Genomic DNA, 23,432 nt, shown 5'->3' with positions numbered 1-23,432 from the left:
GATATTAACAATAAACAACAAAATGAACAAAATACGAAAGTTTTCAATACAAATAACTTATAAATTACTTAATATATTGCTTCACCTTATCTGTTTTTTTAATGCAGCCAAGTAATGAAAATATTGTTTTCAATGAACTCTATTATTTGCACAAGAGAGAAACACAGTGTATGAGTAAGCCTAAACTACACACGGTCCTAAAATACTGTGCACAATCACTTGCACATAATCTTCTTCCAAATCTAGCCTAGGTTCACCCTGGTTTGGAACACATATTAAACCAAAAACAGAATTCTAGAAAAGAGCACCTAAGGGCATATTCGTATAGTGTTGGAGGAGCCTTAATCAGATAATAGTACATGGCTGGTAATTACTAACAATTTTTATTCTTCAGATTAAGTTGGAAGTTGTTGAAAGCTAATAAACCACTGTCTTTCAAAAAATAAAGTTGAATTTAGACCTCAAAGAGTTGTTCTGAACATTAAATTGGTAATGCATGAATTCATGTAAACTATATAACGGTGTCTGAGGGCATTCAATAAATCTTACTTGCTATTCACTATTATTATTACTTGGGAGTTTCTAACAACTATTTGCAATGTCATTTATTTTCACATTTGCAATGTAAATACTTTCTAGCAATTCAATTTTCTAAAACTAGAAAAACATATACACACACAACTTCTAACCTTTAGCTCTGCAGAGGCAGAAGCTAATTTTTTTGCTTCAGTTAATGCACGCAATTGTTGATAGTCTACTGGTTTGTACTTGGTGCTTCTCATCTCATTTTTCATATGGAATACCAGATTATCTATTAGTCATAAAAACAGAAAAATGACAAAGAAAGAATATCATGTTATTGGAAGTCAAAAAATAATTACAGCAACCAGAACTTATTTTTAAATATTTTTAAGCAAATACAAGAAATAATATATTACAATATTGATAATATATTTGAAGCCTCTATTTCTAGAAACTCTTGGAATATGGCCACTTTATTTCTTACACATCATTACTTCTAAAAGAGTACAAAAGGAAAGTTTTCATCTAAGTTACTACTGTATATTGAAGATTTTAGAAAATTATAATGCCAAGCTACAAAGTATGACCACTGTTAACCCATTCTTTTTATTTAAAATGTGATAGACATCAACTGTGAATATTAAGTATCACATAATTATAAATCAAATTATATAAATAGATTTTAAAGTCATAGATGCATTTCTAACTTAAACAAATCAAATAAATTTAAATTTGAAAGAAAGGTTGAAACTGAAAGCTAAAAGTTTAACAGGTTGAAAAATATTAAAATGATGTAAAATGTCTGAGTACGGTACATCCAAATACAAACAATGTGCTAGTTTGGTATGATATGAACCATATGGATAAACTAAAACATAAGTAAGAGGTACTCTAAGTCCAAGTAGCATAAAGTATAATAATTTGAGTAAGTCAAACAAAAGATGTACATCCACCTCAATTATATGAATAATTCATCTGTGTCATATAAAGTAATTAGAATTTATTAAGTAAATCATGGATCACATGACTGTAGGAAGCTCTCAAATGATTTCAGGCCAATCACAGTGAAAGAAAGCAAGGGTATCCTGACCACCATTGAGGATTAAAACAAACCCATCGTAAGGAACTGGCCAATCTTTCAATGTAACCAGCAAGTGAGCTTTCCATTATTAAATTTTTGAAAAATCAAGATTTCAATTGTATATCATTTCAAAAGTACATAATCCACTGTAACTAATAAAACAGAGTTGGGAGCAGGAAAAATACCTGAGCTATCATTTCTCTGAATTGTCACGAATGGTCTGTCTCTTTGATTCATGTTTTCTGTATCTGTTAAGGAAACAAGAGATAACTAAAATTTCATATTATTTTATAAATGTTTTTAAAGCTGTGTTACTTGAAGTATTTTCAAAAGTAAAACCCAGGACTGGCTGCTGTAATGCTTTGTATTTTATTAAAATTTGCTTTTCTTGCTCCTAGAAGCCTCTCTCTTTTAGTGTTTTTTCTGTGCCTTTCTTGTTTCTGGTCCACTCCTTCCAATCTTTTCCCTCTTAATCCTCTTCTGCTGGAGTGTTCCAGTGATAGATAAAAATTTTGTTATTAGGAAGTTTTTAAGTATTTTATTTTGTGTTCCTGGGAGGAAAGACATTACTTAAATTGAAGAATAAATTACTGACTAAGTCTATTACAAGTATTACGGCACTTTTGGTAGATACAGAGATGCACCAGCCAGATCAAAGGACTTGCTGCCTGGCTGTGGGAATGCAGTCTGCAGATAGACTCCAGGTGTCACCTCCTTCAGGGTAGGATTCTGCCGCAGAGAAGAGCCTTGTCCAAAAGCATACGCTTTCTGGGGCAGCCCATATCCAGTGACTGAGCAAGGCAGAGGTGTAAAGCTATTTGGGCAATGCGAGACACTCTAATAAGTAATATTTGCTCCAGAGCCTCCTGCCGAACTGGCCTAGACTTTGTTGGACCTGCATTGAAGTTGTTGTCTTCATCTGCCCAATCCTGCCTCCTTCTTCTCCCTTTCATGGTATAGATGCCTGCTAAACATCTTCCACCCCACACTCTTCAGGTGGCTCTTTAAATAGCATTATTCACTTTTCAAAAGTTCATGTTCCACATCCAGTAGATTAAGCTATCCATGTCTAGTGGCCCTTTCAGTAACCTAAACCTTCTTAAATGGGGGAGAAGATAGTTAAGGTCCATGACTTTTGGAAACTTTGCCAAGTTACCAAGAATTCCTAAGTCCTTACTATAGGCTCCCCATCTTACCATAGCCTTCTCATTTCTTTTAATCTGTTTTAATAGTATAACCTACAGACAGAAGTGGCAAATGTAAATGCACTCAGCAGCCATTAGTAAGTTAAAGTAGAGAAATGACAAGGAGCAAGATCATAGGAGTGGCAGAAAATATGGAAAACTAAAGAGCATTCCATGCCCAAAGATAATCAACAATACCTTTTTCCTTTTTATAACAAAAGTACCAGACAGAGCAAGCCTCCAGAAACAAATCTATGCTGGTTTGTTAGCTCTGGACTACTGCATCTCCTCCCTAGTTTTCATTTAATTCTGCTATCCATAGCTTAGCTGTCCAAGTTTGCCATCTTTATCTCGCAGGAGACCTCCCTGTCCTATTATTGGTTAGTTGTAGTTTTCTTTCACTGGAGAGCCAGCCCCTTTAGATTTAGGCCTCATTTTTCTTGGCTTTGAGACTCAGACATGGAGGTTCTGAAACAAAATAGGGTTGTACAGATTCCCTTTTGGCTACCTTGGCCTAACCCTGTCTAACTTGTTCCTCCTGGTTTTCAGAAGAAAACCATGCAAGCCATAAAATGTTTTTCACCATCTCTATATAGTTCAAATTTTAATTACGGCCATAAGAAATCTGACACTAGAATATATTCTGGAAATCAAAGTTGTAGCTAAATCTGTTTCACGAACTTGAAACCTCATTTGGTTCCAACTATTTAGAAGACCAAGTGGAAATACTTCTTGACCTGCATACTTTTATCTTTATACATAAATCACATATAATTTCTACCTGCCTTTCAAAAATGTTGAAGGCCTGTTAACTAAAGAGTTATTAAGATGAGGTACTATAAAACTGATTTCATTGTAATGTTTCTTATGTGAGACAAATGATTAGACATTCAGATTTAGAATCTGAAAAGTTCACAAATAATTTACTTAGTTCAGTTCTCATTTTAGCACTGAGATGATTAAGGCTCAGAAAAATGACCAAAATCATATACCTCGTCAGTAGCAGAACTTCAGTTTCAAAATCTCACATTATAATACAAAGATCTCTGAAAGTGAAGGTATATTTAATAATGGTGGCCAAACTCAATCTGAGCTGTAATCATTTGGTGACAAACCTGACCCAAACAGAAGTTTCCACTATTAATGTGAACCTTCATACGTTTATGTAAAGATATTCATCTGTTTAATTATGGGATGCTGCCTAGACCCCACCAGGGTTTCAGAAATATTGGCCATATGTTCTTTATCCCATTTATAAATATCTGAAAAACCTAAAATATATCTGGCTCCACATAGTTCAGATAAGGGATTTATGAAACTGTATTAAAACAAACATTTCCTGATTCCCAAACAAGTATACATCATTCAGGCTATTTCAATTTTATGCTTACTAGTGAGAAATTCAAAGTGGCTACTTCAGCCTGTAGTTAAAATGCTTTGGCTGAGAAACAGCTACTTGAACAGAATTTTTTATGTTAAATAATTTAAGAATAATCATTTTAGAAATTAGTCCATATTCACATTATGTGACATTTTAGAAATTGCTTATGAATGTTATCAAAACGTTAATGCTTTTAGATCTCAATTATTGAAAACATTTTAAAATAGTATTTTTGTAAGAAATTTCTTATAGCATAGGAAGAACACTTTGATATATAATGGAATGATAGTGTCACAATAGCTAGAGGGCTGAAAAACATTTTAGTGTAAAGTTTTTACCAAGTTGATGGAGAATCTAAACTTTTGTAAAGTAGGCAAATAAATGGCTTCGTTTTTATCTATTTATAACCAGTCTCTACAGGGAAGATGAAAAATAAGGACCTCTTTAGAGATGTAAAAAAAAATTAGATCATTTATATAAAGAGGCAACTTTAACATTGTTAATATTTTTATTCTTCTCTTTTCTAAGAAAATCTTTTTTAATACACTGAAGAAGGAAAAAGTCAATTATATTTAGGGTTAAGGTTGTACTACATATGGATAGCCTGTAAACTCTAAACTGATTATAAATATGTAGACTAGTCAATCACCCCATGATGGTGAGACTTCTATAATGGGGATTCTGCCAGGCAAAATGATATTAAGAACAATACCAATATGTAGAAATAGTATTGTCTTGGCTATATGGGCTTTTTTTTTTTTTTTTTTTTGGTTCCATATGAATTTTAAAGTAGCTTTTTTCTAAAAAAAAGAATATCAATGGTAGTAGCTTAATGGGAATAGCACTGAATCTATAAATTACTTTGGGCAATATGGCCATTTTCACGATATTGATTCCTCCTATCCATGAGTATGGAATGTTTTTCCACTTGTTTGTGTCCTTTCTTATTTCCTTGAGCAGTGGTTTGTCATTTTCCTTGAAGAGTTCCTTCACTTCCCTTGTTAGCTGTATTCCTGGTGTTTTATTCTCTTTATAGCAATCGTGAATGAAAGTTTCATTCACAATTTGGCTCTCTGCTTGTCTATTGTTGGTGTATAGGAATGCTTGTGATTTTTGCATGTGATTTTGTATTCTGAGACTTTGCTTATCAACTCAAGAAGCTTTTGGGCTGAGACAATGGGGTTTTCTAGATATAGGATCATGTCATCTGCACAGAGAAACAGGTTTATTTCCTTTCTTCCTATCTGAATACTCTTTATTTCTTTCTCATGCTTCACTGCCCTGGTCAGAACTTTCAATACTATGTTAAATAGGACTGGTAGGAGAGGGCATCCTTGTCTTGTGCCAGTTTTCAGGTGGAATTCTTCCAGCTTTTGCCCATTCAGTATGATATTGGCTATGGGTTTCTCATAAATGGCTCTTATTATTTTGAGGTATGTTTCATCAATATCTAGTTTGTTAAGAGTTTTTAATATGAAGGGATGTTAAATTTTATCGAAGGCCTTTTCTGTGTCTATTGAGATAATCATTTCATTTTGTCTTTAGTTCTGTTTATGTGATGAATTACGTTTATTAATTTGTTGAACCAGTCTTGAATCCTGGGGATGAAACTGACTTGATTGTAGTGAATAAGCTTTTTGATGTGCTGCTGGATTCAGTGTGCCAGTATTTTACTGAGGGTTTTCACATCAATATTCATCAGGCATACTGGCCTGAGGTTGGCCTGGCAGGCGGCTGGGGGAGAGAGAGTATTAGGATAAATAGCTAACCCATGTGGGGCTTAATACCTAGTTGATAGGTTGATGTGTGCAGCAAACCACCATGGCAGACATTTACCTATGTAACAAACCTGTATGTCCTGCACATATATCCTGGCACTTAAAATTAAATTAAATTTAAATTTAAAAATAAATATATGTAGAAATATATTGGATATGGTAACAAATTATTGTAAAAAATTAATTTATCAAATAATAAATGTTGGCCACTATATTGATTATAAAATAAACCATCATTTTTAGAGGTTCTTACAATGTAATATTTTGAAACTAAAGTTCTTTGCTACTGACTAAGTATATAATCTTGGTCATTTTCATATGAAGGATCCCATAACATTTTAAGTGTTTTAGTTGATGGCCAAAGTTCAGCTTAAGCAGTATTTTTTTCTCACATCCAGAATTCACTTTTAAATTTTAAGCAGAATTTTGCATATCACTTTCATTATGAAGCATTATGCATTGTAGTTTGTATTATTGTGCTGGAAAAACTAGTGGAACCAAAAGACGCATTATTAGAACTAATATAAATGGTTAAACAAAGTGCTCAGTTACATAATAAATATAACCAATTCAAATGTAATGGGAAATATCTCACTCAAAACAAACAAAAAACAAAATATCTAGGAAAAAACTATATAGGAAGCTTGTAAGATATGTACTCTAAAAGAACTACCAAAGTTGATTACAGGAAATTAAAAAAAAATTGAACAGAAAGAAACTAGTCTAATTCTACATACCAAATATTTAACATTGGCAATTTCTGGGTGGTAGGATTACACTTAATTTTGAATTACTTCTTTATGATTGAGCACAATTTCTAAACAAGAAGAAGAAAAACACAGTTTTAAAAGTACTAAGCAGAGGCAATATTTATTATACTATATTGTGGAAAAACACTACCATGGTATGCCTATTTTACCAATTAAAAAGAAAACTGGATTTCATGACATCAAGAATTCTTTAAGATATAAACATATGTATGTTTAATTTATGACACTGATATTGAGTTTTTACTAATCTACTAAAAGGCAAAATATATTAAAATACACTTGTTGCATTGTATAGAACTTTAAAATGTTAACATTAAAATATTCACCAGGTCATTTTTTAATGCTCTGTGGGAAATAAGTAAATAGTTTAGTTTAAACAATTTTTAAATTACAAATGTACTGGTTAAAATAATAAACTGTATAGAAAACTGTGTGGTAAAAAGATTTTTAGTCCTATTTACCTCTAACAGAAGAGCTGGAGGAACAGTTGCATTTAGCCATGGTAGTCATTTTCAAGGTTTTATTTTGTATTCTAACAAAGATTTTCCATGCATTTATATATATCCAATTTTATATAGGTATAATAATTATATATTCATTTATTATATATTATGTGTATGTGTGTGTGTGTGTGTATATATACACACACACACACACATATATATATATATACATACACACACTTCCACATGTTATTTTATTTGATAATGTAACCTGGCCATTTTCCCATATCATTTTATTTGTGTGTCCATGTATATATACATATGCCTTTAATGACTGAAAATGGCAGATATATAATACACACACACACACACACACACACACATATATATATATTCATTTAACCAGTAAAAGAATACAAGACAGAAATTTTTCTCAAAAAATTCTGCCTTTTACTGAAAAACAAAATTCATAATCAAATAAAATCTATCAAATCTCTGCCCTCTTTGTAATTCATAAAAATTTGCTTATGAACCAAATCCATTTCTGTTTTTATGTTTAAAACAGCTCAAAGTAGAGAGTCTCAATCAACCTTGCTAATAAAATAATTCAAATACAGATCTGTACATCCCAGAGACTTTTCCAGTCTGGGGAGCAGAGTCAGAGAAAAAGAAGAGTTAACCCCAGCAAATACCCTGAAAGGACCCAGTTTCCGTGGGACTTCAGAGCCCCACAGAGAGTGAACGTAACTACAGTGGAGTCTCTCATGCTCCTACTCCCTCTATATCCTCCAAACTATTTTAATAATTTCAAAACCCCAAGAGAAAAGGTATAAATTAGATGTATATCTAATTTAAAACAGTACATACTACATAAAAATGGGAATTTTCCAGACAATTTTTGGGGGAATAGATGAATACACACAGCTTCCACTGACTGTCTCAGAAATTCTGACCAGAAACTATGACTGAGAGTTTTGAGTTTTGACAAATCAACTTAAGGAAACTAAGTACTTATTTATGAAGAAATACAGTTTTGCCTCTCATTTTCTCCTTGAATGTGGGATCTATAAAGAAAGAATAATGAAAGCAATCCTCTGCTTTGGAAAGACCACTTACCCTCCTAAATAACTTGCCATTTTGGACATCTTTAAATTTAAGATGTGTCAATCTTCTGAGACAATTTGGGAGTCTACTTTCCCATCCTACAACCTGGACTTGATGTAAGAGGTTCACCTGCTTCCTTTTGGTCCCTTTTACGCCTAATCTCTCCAACAGCTGCAGGGTATTACGTAATTCACCCCTTCCATATCCTACATGTAGAGTTTTTCAAGAGCCTTTTATCTTCTCTTCTAGCCCAGCTACCATCACACAACTGCCTGAATGAGTGATGTCTCAAACACCCAAATACATCATAGAACTCCCTGACCTACTAAGTGATTTCTCATTGCACTCCAGGACAATCTAGCTCTTGACTATCTAGCCCCTTCATTAGCTATTACTTTATTTGTACACTACCCTTGAGCATTTCCAAACCATTTGAAGATCGCTGAATAGACAATGCTTGTGACAGGCAGAATAGTTCTCCAAAGATGTCCATATAGGTCCTAATCCTGAGAATTCATGAATATGTTACGTTATATGGCAAAGGGGAATTAAGGTGGCAAAGATAATTTAGATTGCTATCAGCTGATATTATATAAAGAGCTTAGCTTGGCTTATCCAGGTGGGCCTAATGTAATCAGAAGGGCCCTTATTAGAAGGTGGAAGGAGGGTCAGAAATAGAGATGTGATGACAGAAGCAGAGGTTAGAAAGGAGGAAGATTTGAAGAGGCCACGCTTCTGGCTTTGAAGATGGGGAATGAAACTATGACCCAAAGAATACAGGTAGCCTGTAGACGCTGGAAAAGGAAAAGAAACAGGATTCTCCCCTAGAAGCTCCAAAAGAACACAGTTCTGCCCACAACTTGCTGTTATTTTGAATGTCTGACCTCCAGAGTTTTAAGATCATAAATTTCTATTGCTTAAGTTATTAAGGTTGTGGTAATATTTTTAGCAATAGGAAACCGATATGCTCTTTCATGCCTCTCTTGTTTAAAATAGTACACACACTATTACCTATACTTACAAGGCCTTTCTCTACCGTTGCCTGACAAATACCTATTTTTCAGTCTCAGTCTCATCTTAATCATCCTACCAGAGGCTCTCCTAAGCCAGAGATGATCTTTCCTTTTCTTTGTGCTACTATTATACCTTGTGTTTTTTCCTACTGTTTCTCTAATTTATGCACTTATTTCAATGTTTATTAAACATCTATTATTTACTAGATTCAGGACTATGGATTTATTCAGGCCTCTGCAGAGAGACCATCGCTGGCAATGTCATCTAAAGTAGCTCCCTCTATCCCAGGTTATTCTTCATCTTCTCATTCTAATTATTTTCCATTGTAGTACATCTCACTGTGTGGCCTTATACTACATATTTATTAACTTGCCTATTGTTCACATCTACAATTAGGATATATGCTCCATGAAAACAAGGCCTTTAGAGGATCACCTGTATTTCTCCAGACTGCCTAAAACAGTGCGTGGCACATACTAGATATTCGATACATATTTGCCGAAAGAGTATTAAGTGATTACATTATGGATGACAGTCCTGCCCCTAATGCAAGTTAGTATTAGGAGCAAATACATCGTTTTCACCTGCTTTTCCCCTATATTTAAACCCAGGCTCACCTGTATGAGATAAAAATTATGATCAAGAATAACCTTCAAGACAAAATTGGCAGTAGATTGAGGTATATGTGAAGAAATAAGGAAGAAAACACATGCACACTTTAAAGTTTCAGCACTGACTCTAAGTTCACATTAACTGCAGTTGACAGGTGCCCCAGATCAGCTACTCAGCTGTCAATCATAGTGCACAACCCCCACGTGCAAAAACTTGCATTTTGTTAGTAATGTAAGGATATCTATGCTATATTACTTCTCTAAGAGCTTGAGGGTAAGAAGGCGATTCTACGAATAGTAGACACATAATTTAGTTTTACCTCACACATATATTATTAAGTGAAAAAAGCAAGTTGCACTATGACACATACCATATGATACCATTATAGAAACATGAACAGACATAAAACAAAACTACCTCCCTCTCTTGTATGTGCGTACTCTCTCTCAAGAGAAAAGTCTAAAGGCACACACTTAGACCAAACTGAAGAGGATGCTGCAATTGGAGGTTAGTGTCAAACGGGGCTTTAGCTGTAACTGTAATAAAATCCTTGCTTTTTCACAATGAGTATATATATGCATATTTATGTAATTAAAAGTAATCAACATTGCCCAAAGGGTCCTATTACTAAATACAGTCATCCCTCAGTATCTGCAGGGGACTGATTCCAGGACCTCCATGGATACCAAAATATACAGATATTTAAGTGCCTAATACAAAATCGTGTAGTGTTTGCAAATAACCCATGCACCTCCTCCTGCAAGCTTTAAATCGTCTCTAACTTATTTATAATATCTAATACAGGGTAAATGTTATATAAATAGTTGTGCCATATTTTTATATGTTATTGAAAATATTTTCTATATGAACCTGTTGTATTCACAAATGCAAAACCTGCAGAGATGGAGGGCTGACTGAAATTCTTTTCTAGCGTAAAATTAATGCAACAACATTAGAATCTATACATGATTATCAAGTGGGTTCTGCTGCTGAGAACCCCAGAGTCTGATCACTCATCACCCACATTTCTGAACCTGCCAAGTTTGGACCACTTCCCAGAGTTCCTTGACCCTAGCAAGTCACACAAACCCTGTGAAGGCCAGCCTGAAATATCCAGATAACTTTAATTTTGAATATAATTAAAAACTTTTAATACAAATTTGTTCTGCCTTGTAAGATAAATTTCTTCTGACACCTTTAACAAAAATGATTCAAAACACAATACTTTTTCTCCTGATTAATGGTCACAAATGCATTGTCTTTCTCTTGATTACAAGCTTGATAATTTTAAAAAATTTAATGAAAGCAAAGGCCACAAGCAAGGTTATAGAGTTCAACAGTTATATGGCATTTTGATGTGCTTTTTGCTATTACTGCTGAGGAAATTTTATCCTCTGAAGTTTAAAACTGTGGCAGACACAGCTAGGTACTAATATTCATTCTACTTTTTCCCCTTTCTAACAGATTCTAATTTTGTTCATAGTAAATATTGGCTTTCCTTTGACACCTCTGAAACTGTAAATGACCATGTGATACAGTTTCAGCCAATGAGACATGAGCAGAGGTCTGCTGGGAATTTCAGGGCAACATATGTTTTCTCATATAGGCACTCCTCCTTACTCCTTGCCTTTTCTCCTTTCTTTCTGCATGAAATGTGGATGTAAAGCTAGACATGGAGCAAGTATTAGGATGAAGGACACATACTAACTGTTGCAGAGAAGGAAGCCAAGTGGAGCCTGGGATGTTATCAAGAATCTGCTGTACCAGCTCTGGACTCTTTCCCTCTGGACTTACTGTAATGAGAAAAATAAATCCCCAAGCTTCTGCAGTCAGGTTCTGTAACTTTCAGCCAAACAAAATTCTCAACTGAGATAGACTGGGATATTATGAAGCACCCTGGAGATTCTGATGTCTCTCTACGTAAAGTGTATAAAAATTGTTCTAGAAAAACACCTATCAATATAGACATAGGATAAAATTCTAGAAAATATTACTGTCATTGCTCTTCAATAGGAGCATGAGAAAATTACATCTAGCAAAATTTCTTATCTTAAAACACCAATAGAATTTCACATGCAATTTTAACATAGCTAAAAGAGAGTAGGTTAAGAGATATGTAGGTGGTTCTGGAAGGGGAAAGAAAAAAAGTCCTCAGAAACTTAAGTGCATGACAAAAAAGTAACACAAAAGAATGCATCTGTGAGTTTACAATACTCCAGAATAGTTTTCCATGAAGGATCAGTTATGCAAGGAACAATTTTCTTTTAAAATGCCACACAAAAGGATATTTTTTAAATTTTTAATAAAAAACAGTGATCTACCACTCTTTAACAACAAAGACTAAAAAACTCTATTATTAAATGACATTGCCTGGAACATGGTAGCCACTAATATGTTTTGAATAAACGAAATACTTATAATAGGTGAGAAATATTAATACATTTTGTATTATTGCCAGTTAAGTTTGAAAAGATCTCCAGGCTAGGAAGTAAATAAATGAAGGGGAAGATGAAAGGGGTTAAGAAAAAGTTTAGAGGGAGGAAAAGAAAGTGGGAAGAACAAGAAAAGCAGAGGGAACAAGAAGAGAGAAAAAAATTTTTCCTTCCCTTATCTCTTCTTTTCAATTCTCTCAAGTTTAAGTCACACAAGGAAATCTTCTTCCTCCTTATATAGGCAAATTTATAGTTGAGATTAGCTGCACTAAAGTGGGTAGAGTTTTTACTGCAGAAAAATTAGAGTGGCTAATTTTGAAGCATGAAAGGTGGACCCTCAGGTCTGGGTGGGGTTTTCGGGGAGAGATGGTGACTGAGGATGAGCAGCTACCTGGAGAGAAGGGTGGTGATGGGAGGAGAGGGGCTGAATGTGCGGTGTTCATGATGTCAGTCTTCTCGTTTCAATTTTTGCTTCAACCCAGTCCTTTACATAGGCAAGGAAGGGACGATTCTCCACTATCCTTTTTTCATAATCTCTTTGCACAAGGATCCATATTCTCTGAATAATGATTTGAAAGTCCTTTTATAAAACAAAACCTCAATAATATCTAGGGAAACTAGGGGAAGTAGAAAAAAAAACTGCTCTTCCTTAGAGAAAGAGGGAAGAGAGAGTTTTCCTTTCTGCCTGGGGGGTAGGGTGTGTGGATGGTGAGGAGGGCAGATTATCATGTAACACAACGACAAACAGTAAGAATTTGGATGCGTAGGATTTTCCACTTGGCTTTCCTAGAAGTGCCATAGAATATTTTGTTTCAAAATATAATGGTCAATAACATGAAATAGTCACTAACATATGACTACAACTTGTTACTGGCAGTCAAAAACATCCAAATTAAAATAATTAACCACAACATTCCCATTAAAATTAACAAAAAACAAAATGTATGTTATATACATATATATCAAATTGGGAAGGCAGCAGTAAATTAACTCTTATACACATTGTTGGTGGGTATCTAGGGGGCTATTTGGCAACATACAGTCATACCTTGTTTTGTGCTTCACTTCATTGAACTTCACAGATATTGGATGTCAATGGCAACCCTGTGTCAAGCAAGTCTACCAGCACCACCTTTTCAATAGCAGTGTTTGCTTCATGTCTCTGTGTCTCATTTTGGTACTTATTGCAAAACCCTTCATCATTATATTTATTATGGTGATCTATTATCGGTGGTCTTTGATGTTACTATTGTAATTGTTTTAGTGCACCTCAAACTGCATTCATACAAGAAAGCAAACTTGATAAATGTTGTGTGTATTCTGACTAATTCATTCCAGCTGCTTTCCCCTGTCTTTCCCTCTCCTAGGGTGCCCCTATTTTCTGAGACACAACAATATTGAAATTAGGTGAATTAATAACCTTACAACGTCCTGTAGGTGTTCAACTGAAGAAGAATAGTACATCTTTAATTGAGAATCAAAGCTGAAAATGTTTTAACTTGGTGAGGAAGGCCTGTCAAAAGCCAAAATGGGGCAAAAGTTAGACCTGTTGTTCCTGTTAGCCAAGCTATGAATGCAAAGGAAAAGTTCTTGAAAGAAATGAAAAGGGCTACTCCAGTAAACACGCAAATAATAAGAAAGAAAAACAGTCTTATCGCTCACATGGAGTAGTTTGAGTGGTCAGGATAGAAGATCAAAGCAGCCACAACAATCTTTAAGCAAAACCCTAATTCAGAGCAAGGCCCTAACTCTCTTTTATTCTAGGAGGCCTAAGAGAAGTGAGGAAGCTGCTTAAGAAAGTTTGAAGCTGGCAGAAGGCTCATAAGGTTTAAGGAAAGATACTGTATCCAGAACATGAAAATGCAAGATGGAGCAGCAAGTGCTGATTCAGAAGCTGCAGCAAGTTATCCAGAAGCTCTTGCTAACATCATTGGTGAAGGTAACTAAACTAAACAATAGATTTTCAGTCGATAAAACAGCCTTATACTGAAAGAAAATGCCATCTAGGACTTTCAGAGCCAGAAAAGAAAAAACAATGCTTGGCTTCAGAGATTCAAAGGACAGGTTGATTTTCTTGTTAGGTTCTAGCTCAGCTGGTCAGCTGGCGACTTTAAGTTGAAGCCAATGCTCCTTTACCATTCTGAAAATCCTGGGGCTCTTAAGAATTAAGTCTGTCTGTGCTCTATAAATGAAGTAAGAAAGCATGGGTGATAGCACATCTGTTTACACCATGATTAACTGAACGTTTTAAGCCCACTGTTTAGACTTACTGCTCAGAAAAAAAAGATTCTTTTCAAAATTTACTGTTCATTGACAACACACCTAGTCACCCAAGAGCTCTGATGGAGATGTACAGATTAATGTTGTTTTCATGCCTACTAACATAACATTTATTCTGTAGCCCATGGATCAGGAGTCATTTCAACTTTCAAGTCTTATTATTTAAGAAACACATTTCATAAGGCTATAGCTGCCATAGATAGTAATTTCTCTGATGCATCTGGGCAAAGTAAACTAAAAACCTTCTGCAAAGTACTAACTATTCTAAATGCCACTAGGAGCATTCATGATTTCTGGAAGGAGGTCAAAATAAATAGCAACATTAAGGTTTGGAAAAGGTTGATTCCAACCCTTGTAAATAACTTAGAGGGATTCAACATTTCTGTGGAGGAAGTAACTGCAGATGTGGTGGAAACAGCAAGAGAGCTAGGATTAGAGCCTGAAGATGTGACTGAATTTCTACAGTCTCATGATATAACTTGAACAGACAAGGAGTTGCTTCTTGTGGATAAGCAAAGAAACTGGTTTCTGGAGATGCAATCTACACCTGGTGAAGATGCTTGTGAACACTGCTGAAATAACAAAGGATTTACAATATTATATAAACTTAGTTGATAAAGCAGTGTCAGGGTTTGAGAAGATTGACTCCAGTTTTGCAAAAAGTTCTATGGTGGATAAAATGCTATCAAAAGCATCACATGCTTCAGAGAAATCTTTCATGAAAAGAAGAGTCAACTGATGTGGCAAACTTCACTGTTGTCTTCTTTTTAAAAATTGCCACAGCTACCCCAGCCTTCTTCAGCCACTACCCTGATCAGTCAGCAGCCATCAACATCGAGGCAAGACTAACAAAAAGATTAGGACTCACTGAGGCTCATATGAGCATTTTTTAGCACTAAAGGATTTTTTTTAGCACTAAAGGTATTTTTTTAGCACTAAAGGATTTTTAAGATATGTACATTTTTTAGACATAATGCTATTGCACACTTAGTAGATTATGGTATACTGTAAAAATAACTTTTATAGGCATTAGAAAACCAAAAGATTCATGTCACTTGCTTTATTGCAATATTAGCTTTATTATAGTGGTCTGAAATCAAATCTTCAATATCTCCAAAGTACACCTGTACCAAAATTCTCTTTTCTTTTTTTGAAATGGGGTCTCACTCTATTGCCCAGGCTGGTCTTGAACTCCTTGGCTCAAGCGATCCTCCTAACCTCCTGCTTCAGCCTCTTGAGTAGCTGACTGTAAGTGTCCACCACTGAGCCAGCTCTGTACCAAAATTCATTTTTTTGAGATGCAGTCTCACTCTGTTGCCAGGCTAGAGTACAGTGGCACAAACTCAGCTCACTGCAACCTCCAGCTCTCTGGTTTTCCTGCCTTAGCCTCCTGAGTAGCTAGGATTACAGGCACCTCCACCACACCCAGCTAATTTTGTATTTTTAGTAGAGACAGGGTTTTACCATATTGACCAGGATGGTCTCAATCTACTGACCTTGTGATCTGCCTGCCTTGGCCTCCAAAGTGCTGAAATTATAGATGTGAGCCACTGTGCTGGCCCAAAATTCTTAACATTTTTTATACCATTCGACCCAGTGACAATTTTAGAGATTTGTCCCAAGAAAACATAAAAAAATATATCTTTACAAGTATGCTTGTAGCCAAATTATCTGCTTGGAGAAAAACTGGAAATGACTTTAAAATGAGTGATCATAGGGGATTGCTTAAATTAAATTATGAGATACCATACAATGCAAGGTTTTACAAAGATAGTACTATAGAAGAAAGCATTATTGTAAACCAACAAAATAGGTTCATTTAAAATATAGTTTAAAAAAATAGCACATCCTCAATACTAAGGTATTCTTGAACTCTAGAGTAGTGTTGGTCTTTGGAGTTAGCCTGTGAAAGACTGAAATCCAGGTCCACCACTTATAAACTGTGGCACCCTCAGCAAATTACTTAAATGGTGGGTAAGATTCAGTATTGTAAAAATGACAGCTCTTCCAAATTAATTTATACAGTCTCAACTGAAATCCTAGAAATTTTTTTGTGCCTGTGAAAATTGGCAAGCTGGTTTAAAAATATGTACAGAAATGCAAAGGACAAAGGACAGCCAAAAGAATCGTGATGAAAAGAGCAAAGCTGGAGGATTTATAGTACCATATATCAAGATCCATTATGAAGCTCTAATAATCAAGACTGTTATTGGAACAAGGATGGGCAAATAGGCCAATGAACAGTATAGTCTCAAGAAACAGATCCATACATACACGGTCACCTGATTTATGAAGAAGTGAGTCATACTGCTGTGCAGTATGGAAAGAACAGTCTTTAATAAATGGTCCTGGGTCAGTTGGATATCCACATGGAAAAAGTGATTCTTGATCCCCTACTTCCCAGCAGTCACATAAATCAATTACAGATGTACTGCAGCTCTAAATGTGAAAGATAAAAATGAACATTTTGGAAGAAAACAAAGGAGAACGTATTCATGACCTTGGAATTGGCAAAAAATTCTTTTTTAAAAAATACTCATCTTAAATGGAAAACATAATAAGTTTGGAAATACTAAAATTAAGAATATCTATTTATCCAAAGACACCATTAAAGGAGTGAAAAGGCAGCCTGAAGGGTAGGAAAATACATTTGCCATATATCTTTTCAAAAGACTTGAACTGAGAATACATATATATATATTAAAGCACATACAAATTAATGAGAAAAAGGCAGACGACCCAATAAAAAAATGGGCCAGAAGAACTCAACAGACACTCCACAATAAAAGGATACCCAAGTGGCCAATAAACATATTAAAATGCACTCAACTTTATCCATTAGCAAAATCCAATTTAAAACCACAGGGCAATACCTCTATAAACACACTAGGGTAGCTGAAATGAAAAAGATAGAAAATACCAAACGTTGGTAAGAAAGTGGAGCAACCAGAACATTCACACACGGCTGGTGGGTGTGTAAACTGGAACAAATTCTTTAGGAAAAAAATCACTGGCAGTTCAGCTACTATAACCTAGCCATTATACCTTATATATTGAACAGAAATCTGCACATATGTTAATCAGAAGACACATATTGGAATGGTCATAGCAGTGCTATTTCTAGTAACCCATGTTAGAAATTACCCATAGCCTGGGCAACAACCTGAAATATTGACTCTACAAAAAAAAAATTAAAAATTAGCAAAGTGTGGTGGTGAACACCTATAGTCTCAACTTCTCCAAAAGCTGAAATGGGAAGATTGCTTGAGCCTAGGAGGTCAAGGCTGCAGTGAGCCATGATTACACCATGGCACTCCTACCTGAAAAAAACAAACAAACAAAAATGAACTACCCAGGTGCTATGATGTAAATGTTGATATTTCATGCCCCTACCTCCCCACCAGCTAAATTCATATGTTGAAACTTAATCCCCAATGTGACTGTATTAAGAGTTGGGGCCTCTTAGGAATTTATTAAATCACGAAGGCTTCTTTCTCCTCAATGGGATTAGTGCCCTCACAAAAAAGACTGACAGGTGCCTATTTGCCCCTTCCACCATGTGAGGACACAGCAACAAGGACCCATCTTTGAGGCAAAGAACAAATCCTCATATTGCCTCATCAAGCTCTCATCACCAAATGCTGCTGGCACCTCAGGCTTGGACTTCCCAGCCTCCGGAACTGTAAGCAATCAATTTCTGAAGTTTGTTAATAACCTAGTCTACAGTATTTCGTTATAGTAGCTAAAGTGGACTAACAAGCAATATATCTATCAATAGTAGAATAAATTGAGGTATACGCACAGATTCACTATCAGATTTTTGTTATTGGGAAAAGGGCTGAGAGGTAGAGTGGGTATTGAAATATTCATTAACGCTAGTGCCAACTTGGGTCTAGAAAATGCTGCTTCTTGTCCTGTCCAACGAGAAATGTGTATAAGGCAAAGAGTGTGTAAACAGCACCTTTCTTCTTTGACATATGTATTACTTGCTCCAAGATACTTTTTGTAACTGCTAGCTAAGGCTAGTTTGACATGACCAAGGGACAGAGCTGACAAACTTGAATAAAGTGCTCAGATAATTTTAAAACCAAATCTGAATATTTCAGTGTAACACATTTTTACATGTAAAAAAGTTGCCATAAAAATTGATATTATAGGGTGGGTGCAGTGGCTCATGCCTGTAATCTCAGCACTCTGGGAGGCCAAGACAGATGGATCACCTGAGGTCAGGAGTTAGAGACCAGCCTGGCCAATATGGTGAAATCTGCCTCTACTAAAAATACAAAAAAAAAAAAATTATCTGGGCGTAGCAATGCATGCCTGTAATTCTAGCTGCTTGGGAGGCTGAGGCAGGAGAATCATTTGAGCCTGGGAGATGGAGGTTACAGGGAGCCGAGATCATGCCACTGCACTCTAGCCTGGATAACAGAGCAAGTCTCCATCTCAAAAAAAAAAAAAAAAGATATTATCCATGACTCTTTAGTGACATATAGGTTACATATACAAATTCTAAAGAAAGATAAGAAATAGGAATAATTCTAATTTTTAAAGTATATGCACACATATAAAAGCATAGATGTATATTTAATAAATGACTGGAAAGCTAGGCACCAAAATAGAGCAGTAATCAATGTGAATAGAATGCTTTTTATTTTCTTCTTTGTGTTCCATATTTTATAAATTTCCAGTGAAAGAAAATTTTTTTCTTTTAAAAAGTTTTTAAGTTATGTTTTTATGTTTGGAAACAATCACAGACTTATAGAAAAGTTGCAAGTAGAGTATAAGGAAGTTTATTTTTCTGAAGGAAGTTTCCCTTTCAGAGGAAATTGTTGCCCTGATTCCCCATCCCTCCTGAATACTTGATGGTGTCTTTCCTACAAACAAGGACATTCCCCTACATAACCACAAGACAACTCAAAGCAACAAGAGATTTAACATCGATAATATTACTATAAACTAATCCTCAGATCTCATTCAAGTTTTGCCAACTGTTCCAATAATGTCCTTTACAGAAAAAGTCTCCAGTTCTGAATCAAGCATTACACATTGTTGTCATGTCTCCTTAGTCCTCTTCAGTCCAGAATTGCTACTCTGTGTTTGACTTTCAGGATCTTGACACTTTTGAAGATTACATGCCAGTTATTTTGTAGCATGTCCTTCAGTTTTGGTTTGTCTGATGTTTCCTCATGATTAGGCTCAGTTTATGCATCTGACAGGAATATCACAGAAGTGACGTTGTGCTCTTCTTATTGCATTACCTGATTTCCCTTTGTCCATTACTGACGCTGTTGACTTTGATCGCTTAATTAAAATAGGGCCTGTCAGGTTTCTCCACTATAAAGTTACTATTTTTTCCTACTTGTATTTTGTGGAGAGGTGCCTAGAAATTAATAAAGTTTAATTTCTCATTAAACATGTATGTTTTGTTCGTTCATATCTGTGTAATTTGTTACTCAATGGTGATACAGTTTGGCTCTGTGTCCCCACCCAATCTCATGTGGAATTGTAATCCCCAGTGCTGGAGGAAGGACATAGTGGGAGGTGATTGAATCGTCAGGTTAATTTCTCCCTTGCTGTTCTGTACGAATAAGTGAGTTCTCAGGAGATATTTGTTTAAAAGTGTGTAGCACTTCCCACTTCTTTCTTTCTTCCTCCTTCTCCAGGTATGAGGAGACACCTGCCTTTCCTTCACCTTCTACCATGATTGTAAGTTTCCTGAGGCTGTCCCAGCCATGTTTTCTGTATGACCTGTGAAACTGTGAGTCAATTAAACCTTTCTTCTTCGTAAGTTAACCAATCTCACGTAGTTCTTTATAGCAATGCAGAAGAGAAAAAACAAATGGATTATAATCTATATACTATATTTGTTTATTTTGATGCTCTAATTATCCCAAATTTGGCCTGGGGAAACCCCATCAAGCTGGCTTCTGTGTCCTGTGTCTTTAAACACAATATCCATTCATTAGCTCACAGTTCTGCAGGTCAGAAGTCTGACATGGCATAATTAGGTTCTTTGCTCAGAGTCTGATTAAGCTGCAATCAAGGTTTTACCAGGGTGAGTCCTTTTCTAGAACTTTAAGGGAAAACCCATTTGCCAGCTCATTGTTATTATCAGTCAAATTCAGTGACTTCAGCTATTGGACTGAAGTCCTACTTCCTTGCTCACTGTCAGCCAGGGACAGTTGTCAGTGACCACAGTTCTTTGCATTCCTCATGGGCCCTCTACATATTCAAAGCCAGCCATGAATAATCACCTTCATGTCAATTCCTTCTCATGCTTTGGATCTCTAATTTTCTCTAGACCCAAATTTAAAGAGCTCTTGTGACAAGATCAGGCTCACTTGGATAATCTCCCCTATTTTGAGATCAACTATCAGGAAACTTAATTACATCTCCAAATCTCTTGCCATATAATGTAACATAGTCATGGCAGAGATAGCTCAACATATTCACGCTCCTGGGAGTTACACAGAGCATGTATGCTAGAGGGCAGGAAATCTTGGGGGCCCTCCTAGAATTCTACTATACATGTAAAGTACTAAAACAGTGCATGGCACATAGTAAGCACTATACATGTATTAACTGTTATTATGATGTATAATTGAACAAATTCACAGATATTTAAAAAATAGCAATGCCACAGCATATTTAAAAATAGCAATGCCAAGGGCATAGCACAATAATATTCCAATGAACCATTAAAGAAACAGACATTGGTAGAAACTTTTGGCAATCAATTTCTTAAAATGCATATAGAAAGCCCGGTAATCCCATTTCTAGGAATTCATCCTAATGATATAGTCAAAAGTATACACAAAGATATGTAAAAGAAGATATTAATTATAGTTAAGCTTCTGTGGCATGTCAAGATATGTGTTAGCCTCTTCACATTACTGTAGGTCAAACAAGGCTTCTGGCAACTTCTTAGGGAGCCCCAGCCCTCTTCCTGGAACGTGAGGGGGCCTTTTGGCAAGACAGGGTCCCTTGAAAAGCAAGAGATTATACCATGTTACCATCTGTCTGGTCGTGCCTATCTGCCAAAACAAGAGCGTCCTGGGAAGGAAGGCTCTGTATTGTCTCCCTGGTTTTCTGTGCTACGGCCTCATCCAAGCCCTAAAGTGCAAATAGTGGAGTCTGGCCTATCACTCCTAATGTGTTGTCCCCTTTATGCTAAATTGGTTATATTATACTCTCAGCCAAGATTCCAGAGTATGGCTTTTGTTTGATTTTAGCAACAATATGAGGCATCCCAGAGTACAAAGTATGTATCAGTAGTTGGGGGGCAGTGTGGGGAGTTGATGCAGAAGGTAATTACCAAGAGAGCACCTGTTGCATACATTAAATACCATAAAATAGCTGCTATTAGTACCATTTTACAGGTGAAAAAACTGAGGCTCAAAGAGGTTAAACAACTTGTTTAAGGATGCACATTTAGAAAATGATGAAGCCATGTTTTGAAACAACTGGCTTCACCCTTTTTACCATACCCATTATTGCTATTGATTTCTGAGATTGTGTATTTATTTTAAAAGCTCATCAAGAAGTGGTAATAATTAGTCTAGCTTAAGACCTACTGTAGTAAACATTGCTGCTTCCCTCTACATGAAGGCAAATTAACCATATGCAATGTGGTTGCAATGCAGGTTAATTTTTATCTTAAGCATTTTTTCAGCCGTAGTCTCCCACAACTTAAATTTCAAATTAACAGATGTACCACAAGTTCAGCTTGAACAATTTTTCCCATTATCTCAACCCAAAGAGAGACGCTCCAAACTCCATAATCTTTGGAACTACCATATTTCCATAGATTCAACAACCAGGCTAGTTTTCTCTACCTCATACTATTCTCTGATACAATTCTTTATTTAAAAAAAAAAATCAATGCCCAGGGCCCCTGAAGTCACCAAATTGTCTATTTCTCCTTCAGGGATTTTCCCCTAATCCTTCCCACATATTCTCCTTCCCATACATTCTACCTTCCCCCGTTATGCACAGAACTATTCAATCTGCATTCCCCTTTAATTTTCTCCCATTTCTAGCTCCAATAGTCTGCTGTATTCTTGTTCTAGTTTTGCCAGTGAATCTCTGGCAATCAATTCAAACTCATGGTAACCTTCCAGCCACAGAGCAAGTGTCTTAACAGGGACTATAAAAAATACACATAGGGTTGTGGAGTCTTGCGTTCTTTTGAAAGCTTTCTTTGAACATTCCCTTTCTTTCTGGCACATAATTTTACAGGCTCTTCTGGGTCTTTGCTGGTCACAGTCCGGATCAACTATCTTTCCAAGGAGCTCTGGTTCCTTGGAGAATGGCATTAGAAGGAAAGATTTGGGCACTAGATGTGTTCATGGCCACTGAGATGTCACTACTTCTTAGCCCACCCAGTAAGCAAAGCTAGAAAATACAGCCCACACATTTATATCTATATCTATGAATATACATTGATATCTCCAATTGCAATACAACAGTATAGGGTTCATTTTAGTTTTCTCCTCTCCTATATTTGTAACTTCTTTCTCCAACAGTGAGAAGCCCAGCTACCATTAACTTTTTATCTTTTACTTGATCAACTTCCTACATAAAAACTTCTCTATCATCTCTAATACCACCTCTCTTCTACACAGATGCCTCCCTTATCCCATTTGAGTCCCAACAGCCCAGAGCAGGTGCTCCCCAACCTTCACTCACATGAGCTACACTATTCCATGGCAGACTCTACCCTTCCAAATATACTTCTTCCTCAATCTGACTCCCCATTCTGCTCCCCACCCCACTGCATGAACACGCTTCCCACTCGAGTTTCAAAACCCCATGGCAGGCTGTCCCTGCAT

General features: G+C 35.8%; 1 protein-coding gene across 5 annotated transcripts in view; it reads right to left on the bottom strand.

Moving 5' to 3' along the window:
• Positions 1–23,432, bottom strand: part of CCDC148 (coiled-coil domain containing 148) — a 342,429-nt gene that overhangs the window by 251,483 nt on the left and 67,514 nt on the right. For 2 of the 5 annotated variants that reach the window (XM_003921954.4, XM_074399653.1), the window contains exons 2-3: positions 1,789–1,851; positions 690–811 (exon numbers count right to left, since the gene is read on the bottom strand). The exons of 2 other annotated variants lie outside the window; for them this stretch is intronic. In XM_003921954.4, coding sequence (XP_003922003.3) covers positions 690–811; positions 1,789–1,851 — 185 coding nt within the window. Of the gene's footprint in view, positions 1–689; positions 812–1,788; positions 1,852–6,683; positions 6,951–23,432 lie in introns of those variants that run through there. One more of the 5 variants, XM_074399654.1, reaches the window with a different exon arrangement.

This window comes from Saimiri boliviensis, chromosome 5 (assembly GCF_048565385.1).
Source record: "Saimiri boliviensis isolate mSaiBol1 chromosome 5, mSaiBol1.pri, whole genome shotgun sequence".
In the NCBI taxonomy this organism is placed as follows: domain Eukaryota; kingdom Metazoa; phylum Chordata; class Mammalia; order Primates; family Cebidae; genus Saimiri; species Saimiri boliviensis.
The sequence above is the reverse complement of the archived record's forward strand: the minus strand, read 5'-3'. Positions and strand labels throughout refer to the sequence as shown.